The 12,031-nt window shown below is 41.6% G+C and overlaps 1 protein-coding gene across 1 annotated transcript; it reads right to left on the reverse strand.

Moving 5' to 3' along the window:
* Positions 1 to 2,837: 2,837 nt before the first annotated feature.
* ier2b (immediate early response 2b) lies at positions 2,838 to 4,383 on the reverse strand. Its single transcript, XM_085458456.1, has one exon. It carries the CDS (start codon positions 4,228 to 4,230, stop codon positions 3,679 to 3,681), a length of 552 nt encoding a protein of 183 aa, XP_085314582.1. The 5' UTR covers positions 4,231 to 4,383; the 3' UTR covers positions 2,838 to 3,678.
* Between the last annotated feature and the right edge of the window lie 7,648 nt (positions 4,384 to 12,031).

Below are 12,031 nucleotides of genomic sequence, written 5' to 3' on the forward strand. Positions count from 1 at the left end.
TCATTCATTTTTGAGGTGAAATGGTCCTTTCTGTTTAGACTAATTCATAACGGCTGAAAGTAGCATGCTGCAGTCCTAAAATAATAACGATAATAAGAGCACTGAAATTATAAGTATACATTATAACACCCTTACATTAATAACAGTATTTTCTATATATTGATTTAATTTTCTTTGTTCTTTTTACACATTCTTTAAGAGGTTTGTAGTACAAAAATTGCATATCATTTGAGGAACATAGCCAGAATCAGACAAGTTTTGTCAAGCAACACTGCAGAGGTTCTTGTCCATGCATTTGTGTCTCAGGCCCTCGCTCTCCCGGGAAGAGTGATAGATGTCCCGGGCAGACCTCATGACCAGGGAGAGTAGGAGGCGCCGGTGAAGTGTCAGTCCTCCTCTCTGGGTCCTGGAGGCGTACAGCTCTTCTTTCTGGGCTACCAAAGAAACGTTTTAGAGGTCTACAGATGGTGCAAAATGCAGCTGCTCGCATTTTAACAAGAACTGGGAAATTTGAGCACATTACCCCTGTACTGAGATGTCTTCATTGGATACCTTGTCAGGTTCGAGCAGATTTTAAGGTACCTTCATACCTCCCCGACCTTTTACACCTTTATGTTCCATCTTGTGCTCTACAGTCTCAGGACTCTGGCCTTCTGAAGGTTCCTGGAGCCAGAAAAAAGACAACTGGAGAGCGTGCTTTTTTCTTTTCGTGCCCCGTTTCTGTGGAACAACCTCCCTCAAGATATTAGGCAGGCATGCTCTGTGGAGGTTTTTAAAACTAAGTTGAAGATGCATTTGTTCACCCTATCTTACATGTCTTAATTCTATGGCTTTTAGTTTTTACATTTTTACTGTTTTTAACTTGTATTGTGTTTTTTACTTGTATTGCTATGTGTCGCTTTTATTTTATTTATCTCTTTAGTTTCAAATAGTTGTACAGCACTTTGTTTGAAAGCGCTTTATAAATAAAGTTATTATGATTATTATTATTATTATTATTAAAAAACACATTTTGGGGTCAACTTGAAAGAGAAGTAGATGTGAAATGCAAAAGTGAGTGAAAAGTGGTGATATGTAGAACCCCCTTATATCATTCCCTATATGTTGTCAGTACAAACAATGGCATTATGAAACATAGCATTATTATCACTTTGACCTTGAGACCAAACTATTGATCTTGGAGGAGAGGTCAGAGGTCAAATGTGGCATGATATTGTAAACCTTCATGTGGTACTTTGAATATCTTGATAAAACACGCCACACTTCATACACCACACACGAATCATAGTTTCTAAGTGATAAGGTTATAAAGGTTTTTGTCAGTTTACAACCAATAAATCATAGAGTTTACCTTCAACACCTCGGTGGATGTAAGGTAAACTTACTCAAAAACTTTTGAGTAATTGTGTTTACAGACAAAAAGAATGACACACGGGTCTAATGTTTTAAGCTTAAGGTGTTCACAAACCTCATGTGGCTCCAGACTTAGCGGCTCTCTGGAACGTTGACAGCAGTGGAAAACGTTAGACAACTCTACCTTCGAATTACTTTCGTTTTTTCCAACGAATGAACTCTTCACACTTCAGGATGACATCAGACTGAAGGTCAAAATCTCTTTCTACTTCACCTTTTCCTCAACACCTTATAATAAATGTTCACAGTCATGTTAGTGCTCTCCATTGTTCTGCACTGTAGCTCATGTGTAATAAAGGAATGCCATGATCAGACTTCCAGGAACCTTGTTTTTCTTCACTGCTGACTTCACTGTGTACTAAATGTGGCTGCAACTATAATCAAACCCATGAACTCATCGCAATTGGTTTTTCAGCAAACATTCCACATACTGTGTCCGAGTCTTGTCAACAGGATATTTGTCACACTGAAGAATTACTCCAGTCTTTTACAAACAGCCTGGCTTATTTATAGCTCTGCCTCTCACACTTTGTTGCAGCAGTGTTGCCATCCTCTCCTACATTAGAACAGCATGTGACCCATAAGTGGCAAAAATAATGGTAATGATTTGCCAGAACTACTAAATAACAGCTAAGCTGAGGAGTAAAAATTATAATTTTTCAGTATTTGGGGTCAGGGGGAGTTGTAATTGTGTGAGCTGTGTAAGTTCTTCTTTCATTTTTAATTCCTCTTCACCTCAGGTTCTGCTTCAATATGCGGTAAATGAGGAGGAAGTAGACGTGGGTGAAGGGTAATGTTAAGGGTGACAGGGATCTTACATGATAATGAGGATGATGACTGCACAACCGGAACAACCTGATCAGAGTCGCCTCCGTCGTTGAGTTTCGGGGTGTAGTTACACTCGAGGCAGCTGGCAGGAAGTTAATGATGAAGAAACCCTCAGGTTCTAAACACCACCTGCTGCTGTGTGCATTATTCAGCAGCGGCGTTTGGCCCCAGCTGCGATGTTGCGTAACTCTTCTAATACCCCCTCACCGAATCGGTGTCAGGTCATGTTGGTAGGATGTGATTCAGAATTCTGTCATAATCCACAGGAAGTGGTACAACCAGCGAAGCTGTTCATTTGTGTGTGCGTGTGTTTGTATGTGTCTTAGTGTAAGCACAAGATTAGTGACAGCAAGCCAGACTGGCGCTGGGCTGTACCATCCTCCTCCTGTTTTAAAGGATTGACCCTCTAAACTGTGGCCTAATGTTGACTAGCAGACCTTTTGATCTGAAAAGGAGGTGTGTGTGTGTGTGTGTGTGTGTGTGTGTGTGTGTGTGTGTGTGTGTGTGTGTGTGTGTGTGTGTGTGTGTGTGTGTGTGTGTGTGTGTTTGAAACTTTAAACGTCAGTCTATTAGAACAAAGATTTCAGGACAACTCATTAACGTTTCTACATGTTTATTAGAAACATTTACAACATTAATTCAGTCACATGAATTAAAGAGCAGCTTTGAATGTGAGGTAACATCATTTCACAGACAAGACATGAACAAGGTGGTTTCAATGACATTAAAACACACACAGTTTAAATTAATGGGCTTCCAACCCCACGTGGACAGCCATGTGAACACAGTATGTAGGACAGTCCCCCAAGCAGTAGTATCGATTTATCAAAGTCCACAGCAGCAGCAGCTGAACGTGCATGTAAATGTATGCGCAGCAGTGTGTCTGCCTCAACTGTCCTTCCGCTTAACAGTGTTTCAGTGTGATATCCGGGTGTAAAGGCCGGGAAATCCCTGAATGCCCGGTTTTGTGTGTATGTGTGTGTGTACTGGTTTATGGTCAACTGTTAACCACTTCACTTCTTCTCTGTCTGACTCAAGTCTCTTTCTGCTGATTCACACATACACACACTTTGAGTCAGCGGCAGTCACTTGTTTGGACTCATTAAACTGAAGGTGAATCACCAGGAAACAAAAAGCAACACAACCAGTTCCCCTTCGGGTTCTTCCTCAAACTTTCCGCCGTCTCTCTTGCCGGGCCGCTTCTTCTCCTTGTGTGCTTTGTTGTTATCTGTGGGGGCTTTACAAGCCCGGCAGGCACACTGTGATTGACCGGAGAGCTCGGACCAGTGCCCCGGTAATCCCACTGTCCCGGGACTGCTGATGTAGGTCAGCTCCGCGGTGCGCAAAGGGATCACAGCGCCCTTATAGGTTAACGAGGAGTAGAGAATCACTCCGCTCTAAAGTCCCCATAGGAGGCTAATTTCTCCCTCCATCTGTTCAGAAGGCAGGTATAACCCGATTTAGAGACAAAGTGGTCAGGGACTCCCCGGCGCGACAGCTGCCGAGTGGGACCTCATACCTCTCTTCCCCGGGCTCCAGCCTCGCCCTCTTACTCGGGAGGAAGTCAGGCGCCGCCGACGCCTTCCCTCGGCGTTTCCTGGACTGCTTGGCAGGGCTTAAGTTCTCTTTGTCCTCTATGATTTCGCTATCACACCCGTCCTCCGTGTTGTCAGGCTCCTCTGGAGCCGTTTCGGTTGAGTTAAGTACCGGCTGGGGTTCTGGCTGAGGCTCTGGTAGCCGGGTTTGTTCCCCTGGGCTGGAGCTGGTGTCCATCGGCTCCTCCGGAGCTGACTGCGCCCCGCTCAGGACCTCGCTCTCCCGGGAAGAGTGATAGATGTCCCGGGCAGACCTCATGACCAGGGAGAGTAGGAGGCTCCGGTGAAGTCTCAGTCCTCCTCTCTGGGTCCTGGAGGCGTACAGCTTGCTTATAGACACGGCCAGGATCCGCCTGGCTTCGATGTTCACTTCCATTGCTGTTGTGGCACTCATTGTTTTTCTGTGCGTAATTGCGCACCGTTGTTTTGGCACTTTAACCAAAGGCGAAAGGCTGAGTTTAACTTTAGTTTCTAGCTTGTATTCTATCTTAGCTCAGACTCCGGCTCTTCTCCGTTTGTTGTCATCTGAGAAATGAGAGCGTGTGAGTAGCAGGGTGGTGTTTTATTTCCTCTCTGACGTAATGTGGACTTCATTCCTCTGTAAGTGACAAACAGGCGCCGCCCACACCTGATGTAGCTGTAGCAGCAGCACACACACACACACAGACACACACACACACACACACACACACACACACACACACACACACACACACACACACACACACCATCTGTTCTGTCTAGCATTCCTTCCTCACAGTTTTGTCTTGTATTACTTGGATATCTTTCCCTTAGCTGTAATCAACTTGAATGGTGCTTTGGTTTCTAGTAACATATTTTCTTTTTATCATTTTCAAACTTTTCCATAAAACATTTTAAATATGTCAAACATGGTCTCAATGTTTGATGCATATTTTATTCAAAAATATTTCTAAGACATTTTATTTTATTATCATTGTAGGCTTAAATCGCCCTTTACTATCTATCTATCTATCTATCTATCTATCTATCTATCTAAAAAACTTGCTCGTGGCAACTTTACGAGCAGAGGTTTGAAACATGAGAGGCTATTGAGCACATCAGATGTCAGATGTGCTGCCTGGTGTTTAAGGATGTTTTTGAATGTAAAGTACCTTTAAAAAGCAATAAATGAAGAATGGTAATTGAGCAGCGTGAGATTAACCGCTGTTTACATTCGGGTAAAAACCCAGGCAGCAATTCGAAGAACTGACGTGGGAAAAGGAAGTGTGTTCAGTTTCTCGTGAGTTTTGGCTCCTCCTCTATATCACACAAGCACACAGAGCAGCATACTCGTGACTTCAGAGGACATTCCGTTGACTTACATGACTAGCTGTACTGTAACCATAACTAGCCCAGAGTGCTTGTTGTCTAAACTTAGCCCCAGTCCCAAACTTAAACCTTCAGATCTGACCAACTTGTTGTGTGTTTGTCACTTTAGCATGAAGACGCTCTATAACTAGCTTTAGGTCCCCACAACAGGAGTAACGCCTGGACCACACACTCATGCGCTCGCCGCGTCATTCACTCACACGTTCTGCCTCCATATATGGCTCATCCGGTAGCCTGGGAACGCGCACAGTGGAAAAGCCGTGACGCGAACGCGCAACCGCAGCCCTTCCTCCCCACGGTCCCCTCTGTCTCTGTGCCCGGTGGCGGTGGTGGCGTCATCTGTACTCCATATATGGAGTTATCACCGGTGTAAATAAGGTTACTTAGCAGCTGTACGACCGAAGTCAAACGGCAGGAGCCTTTCTGTCCGTGCTGCTTTCAAGTCCCATTGGAAATATGTTATCTTAGCCTAACAGCGCAGAAAAGCCTCAGATTCTGCAGGGAGAAATGCGTAATAGAAGTCTTTCCAGAGAGCAAACGGATGTGCACGCACTTTTATCAATCATTTTGTTATTTATCTCTCCCTTTATTTGGAAATATGACAATAGGTGAAGGAAAAAGGCATAAAAGCTACAACGAGCTATTTCTTCCATTCAGATTGCAGCATCAGAGAAGTCAGCATGACAAAAGTAAATATTTTCACTTAGCCTACTTGTGTCATAAACCTGTCTGAGTTTGCTTTGTTTTTTTTTTCTACAAAAACGCTTAAATGCAAATTCTGGGTATTTAGTAAAGGTCAGTTTAAGGTTAATACGTGGGGATGATGGACTGTATATAAAAGATGGACACAGCTTTGTGACATTATCAATATATTTGTAAATTTGTGTTTTAAACTAAACTTGAACTAAAAAGCAGAAAAATGAATTTCTTATACTTTGAAGCATCTCACTGTGTGTGTGTGTGTGTGTGTGTGTGTGTGTGGGGGGGGGGGGGGGGGGGGGAGGACAGAAATAGTAAAGCAATCAAACAAAATGAACTCATACACCTGAAATCAGGCAAATTCCATAACTTAGTACAACTACAGTTATGCCCTCTCGTCAGGCACTCATTTTCATTTTTTTTTACGCCCACACGTAACTCTGCCTGTCACACAACTGCAAGTCAGTGCAGTATAATCATTGGCGCGGCATCCCAATTACACTCGTTATCACTAACACTGGTAATCATCGCCCTCAAGTGCTGTAAAACATGCAAGCGGTAACCATGGAAACGTTTCCCATCACTGCTTTTCCTTCCCTGATGACGTGGACATGGCACCAGAAACACAAACAATATATTGGATACAGCTTGCACTGCATGCACTGTCTTCTTTGTTATTCCAACTATACAATTTACTGGACGTGTAAAAGAATAGGGGCAATAAAGTGGGCTGCAATAGCTGCAATATATTTTTATGACTTTGCCAACAAAACATTGTCGTTTTAGCTGGTTGCTTTACATTTGATAGATTTTACTTTACACTTGGGTAAAAGAATAGAATTAGAAGATCACAAAGATGTTATCAGAGATCGCTTTAAATGTTCAGAAAAGCAAATGATCAAAGTTTATTGCTACTTGCAAGAATGCAAGTAGCAATAAACTACTTGCATTCTTTCTTTCAACAATCACGTAAGTTTTTGGTCTGAATCAGTAAAAATTGTAAAAAAATAAACTGATTTGTTGTTAGCAGTTTGTTTTTGTTTTTTTTATAATCACATTTTACTCCTAGTATGCACGTTTAATGAGCTATATAAGCTGAGCAGATCTTAAGCAAAGAAAACAACTAAACATGACTTCACTTGAGGTCTGTGGATCCGTCGCTATGGTGACAATGTTATATGAGATTATACTTACACTGCCTCTGCCTAAGGCCAAATGTGAAGCGGGGAGTGTGAGTTGGTGTGTGTGTGTGTGTGTGCGCAGCAGACTAGAGGGCAGGGCCTGCTTTTTCACTGCGCAGTAATTCTTTGTATAGGATACAGTAAACAGTGGTTGGTAGTGCTGGGAGATGACCTAGTTGGCAAAGCAGACTACAGGTGGAAAGCATAGAAACAGTTGCTACAATGAACATTATATAATGGCTGAGATTTTATTAACATATGCCTACATTTTAAAGCGCCATAGCTGCTATCGTCTATTTTTTAAGGACGGTTGTTAATGCTCTTCAGTAGGATATCCACAGTCAAGGGAAAGAGAAAGTACACCCTATTTTAATCCCAAAGTTTTACCTATCAGGACAATAAAAAATAATTTAGTCCTTCCCAAATTAAAAAAATATATATATAGATAAATACAACCTTAGATAAACAACAGTGCATGACACATATTACACCACGTCGTCATCTGACAAAAGCTGAACCAAAATGTGGAAGCAGTGTGTGAAAATCTAAGAAAAATACAAGTACACCCCATGACTCAATAACTGTTAGAAGCATTTTTAGCAGCAATAATTTGAAGCATTTGTTTTCTGCACGACTTCATCACACTCACACATTGTTGTGGAGGGCTTTTGGCCCGCTCTTCTTGACAGTGTAGCTTCAGTTCATTGACAGTTGCAGGCATTCATATTTACACAACTCTTTTAAGGTCCCACCGTAGCATTTCAGTCAGGCTGTTTCCTGTTGTAGATTTGCTGGTGTTCTCGAGATCATTGCCATGTTATATGACCCAGTTTTTTCCAACGTTTGCTGTCAGACAGATGTGACACTGCAATACTTTGGTAAACAGAGGAGTTGACTCAGTGACTGCAAGACGTCCAAGTCCTGTGGTTGCAGAATAGGTCTAAATCACCCCTCCTCCACTTTGCTTGACAGTGGAGGTGTTTATACTGATCTGCTGTGTTTAGTTTCCAGCAAACATTGCCCTGTGTATTATGGCTAAACATCTCCACTTTGGTCTTGTCTGTCCACAGGACATTGATCCAGAAGTCTTGTGATTTGTTCAGCTTTGCAAACCAAGCTGCCGTGGGGGTTTTTTTGGGGTTTTTTTTAGATAGAAGAGTCTTTCTCCTGGCAACCCTTCCAAACAAGCCATACTGGTTCAGTCTTTGTCTAAATGTGCTGTCGTGAACTTCAATGTTTCGCATACCGGCTGAGGCCGGTCTGAGAGTCTGAGATGTAGCTCTTGGGACTTTTGCAGTTTCTCTTAGCATTGCTTGGTCGGACTTTGGAGTATATTTGCTTAGACCACCACTCCTGCGGAGATTGACAACTGTCTTCAATCTTTGAATAATCTTTCTCATTGTAGAATGACAGACTTCATTTTGTCTGAAAATGCCCCATAACCCATCCCAAGCTGATGGGCAGCAACTTCTTCTTTAATTCCATTGTAGAGGTTTTTCCTCCTCGCCGTTGTGTTATCACACACCCAAATGCTCCAGATCAGCGAACTTTCAAAACCTCTGCTTTTTCTTAGTTGCTCACTCTTGCTGATGATCAGTTTGTCTTTACCTGATTTTAAGACCTGCTGAGAAACCTGCTGTAAATCCAAAAGCACACACACACTCTCTACTTATTAGGTTGCAGCTTTACAAACTCTATTTTTATTTGAGTGCAACTTTGATTGAACATTTCCTCCGGGTAAACAAAGTAATTACTTTAGGAAAAGATATAAATAAATCTTATAAAGTTTGTATCTGTCTTGTGTGAAACTTGTATGAAAAGCATACAAGAGTGAAAACAGATATAAGATCCCTTGAAAAATTATATAAATGAAACTTGTATGTTTTGGATACTTACTAAAACAATATATGAAAGTAATGAGAAAGTGGCCACTTTCATGAGTAAACCATATAAGCCTTATATGATTCAGTATAGGCCACATCTTATGCAAGTCTTTTATAAATTTTTACTATTTCTTTTCCATATGGGAAGCGGAAAATAAATCTGAATTGATTCTTATATGCAACAGTTGCACACTCAGGTGTTTCCTTTTTCCAGTCCCAGCATCTCTGTTGTGAACTGCTTTTGTCTGTTTCAGTAGGAAAGCTTCTATAGATTAGCACATCTCCTTCTGAGCTACACATTTCTTGTGAGGCCCACATGTACTGTCACTTCCCATCATGCGCTTCCCATGAGACACTGAAAACAACACACACAAAATAAAAAAATAAAGCAAAACACACAGTTATAAGTACTCTTGCAGTCTTCTGTGTAACTGCACTTCCTTTTCTTTGTGCTAGTGTTCGTAACAATGCAACAAAATCTGCAATAATACCTGCTTTCTCACGAGCCAGTGGATAAATGGCAGACGTTTAGACAGCTTTGAAAAGCAGATGCAGTTTCTCAATAGAGCTGATTTACACTTGGCTCTGATTCTTGACAAAGGATTAACTGTGTGATAACCAAGAAATCATTTTTTACTTTTTATTTTTGTTAATTTTGTAACCAAAAGCTGCAAACACCCTGTGGTTCCAGCATCCTTGACTTTAAATCAGTGCCTCGACAAAAACAAGTGGTTTAAATAAATCACCTCGGTCTGCGAGGAAGTGCGAACGCACTTAGCAGCAGCAAGTTGCATTAGGTCATTCTTACTGGGAGCACTTAAAGGCACCACAAAGGAATGGGTCAGACTTCTATATTTAGACTCGCTTCTCTGACTGTTTTTTCCTGCTTGTTGACTCTGAGCCAGTTTCCCTTTTTATACCGGCATGATTTGGTTGAGTTCAGATCTTGTTTTGTTCCGCTAAAGAAGATTTTCCTGCTACATCACGGTGTTAGGGTAAAAATGAGTCAAGGTTTCCATCAAAGGCAGATCTGCCTTCAGCTGAGCTGGACAGTACTGAAGCAACGGCGACAGATCGAGTGACAGAACGAATGGAATTTGTAAGAATCAGAAACGTGTCCTCGTATCAGTTTTTTATCAAAGGGGTTTTTGAAGGTATTTTCCTCTTATTCAAACAGAACGTCGAAGGATGGTGGACATGAAACTGTACAGACTACAACTAGTTTTAAAGCATATTTGTGAAAAGTTTGTGACTGTGTTGTGCTGTATAATCACTAACTGTGTGGCAGGGGCTCAAACATTTGTCTGCCTAATGATGGTCCAGAAATGTGTTTACATATGACACACACATAAACAAAGAGCAGGGCTTCTAAATGCAACAGAGGGAGACAGTTTTCCAAACGACGAAAATGAAAGCTTTTTGGATAATAAAGGCATTCAAACTTTGATTCTTCTTTCTTGTGTGCGTGTGTTTACATGTGCAATGGTTACCTCTCTATTTGTTTGTGGAATTTGTAAATCTAGATAAGCTTTTATGACATCACATTTATGACACGCTAACTGAAAGCCTGGGATAGTACCGGCTATGCGAACACAACAGCACTTTAAATCAACTTGTGACTTGTGTGTAAATGTTGACTTGGTGCTATTACCCCTCAAAAACTTGGGGTCACTTACAAAAAACCCTGGTTTTAAAAGAGAAGATCTTTACCTAATATGATGTGAAACTGGTCAGAAATATTGTAGATGATGAGTAGTTATTACTGGAATCAGAATCAGTGATCGTATTCCATTGAAATTCTGTTTCAATGTGTTTATGATCCTCGGTGGAATATCTATGTGTACATAGGCCCGCTGTCTACAACCACTCCTGTGTTCCAGTGACACATAGCTAATGACCTCCCACAGCTAGTGGGAGGTCATCAAGTTAAAAGGCATACTGATAATCAGAAAACCCCCTTTTCCAACTATGTAAGCATGACTAAAACATGTTGTGATTAAAGATACAATTACTTGTATCTTTAAGCTTCGACGTTTGTGCAATTGATTGCAGTCGGAAAATGGACGATAAGAAGAGACTATTTTCTGACCTTTCACAATCAAATCAAATCTTCAAAACAAAGAAATGAAGTCTATTCCACAAGGGGGGAAAATACGATTTCATACTACAGTTTCATCTAGACGAGAACAGGATGCCTCACTGGTCCTTATTAAATGACACCTAGAAGAGCCAGATTTCAGTGTTTTTTAAAAAGGAGTAGTACACCATGTTTCCCAAACACAGGGGGGAAAAAACACACTTTTTTATTTTAAAAAATCTGGTGAGTTTTGAAAGCTCCTCACACCCTCCACTGATGATGCTTCAGATGCTTGACTGGGCAAATTTACTCCTCGTTTGATCAGCTTGGTAGTTTTCAGCTGTACTAAAATAAGAGTTTAGTCTTTTAAATAAGAACAGTCACCACGAGTTCAACAAAGTGTTGCAAACATTCCTCACAGATTTTATTGCGTATCAACACGATAGCATCACACAGTTTGTCAGATTTGCAGATTTGTCATTGGCAAGCCGACAATGATGAGAATCAGCCGTGCCGCCACATTCCAAACGTGCTCCATTGGACTGAGAGAACCTGGAACAGAAGACGGGACATTTATAGCTATAGCTGTGAATTTTCTCAGGACAGGATGGGAGGAATTGGGGGAGTGCAGGATGACGACAGGAAGGAAGGAAGGAGCTGGGCAGGACAGGGTGGGCTTGAGAAAAGCCCACAGAAATAGAGACAAATGGGTGGGACAGGACGGAGGCATGCAAACACGGCTGTGGAGGATTTGCCGAGCATGCTTTTTTTCTCTCCCCTAGCAACACCCTGCTATTATCCCTTTTTTTTCTTTCACCATTTTCATGGATTGTCTCAAATTAATTTCTAATAGGACCTCCATAGTGTCCAATGACACATCAGCCTAGGTCAAATTTCCACACTGAGGTTGGCGAAAGCACTTTCCATGAAACTGTTGTCATCATCAGATGGACTTTGCCCCTCTTGCTCACAGAATTTTCCATTACCTTTTCCAAATCTGCAGTA

The sequence above is a fragment of the Copadichromis virginalis genome, linkage group LG6 (assembly GCF_057382275.1).
Source record: "Copadichromis virginalis isolate Kocher_CV1m ecotype Utaka linkage group LG6, C_Virginalis_male_GT1.1, whole genome shotgun sequence".
NCBI classification, from domain to species: Eukaryota; Metazoa; Chordata; class Actinopteri; order Cichliformes; family Cichlidae; genus Copadichromis; species Copadichromis virginalis.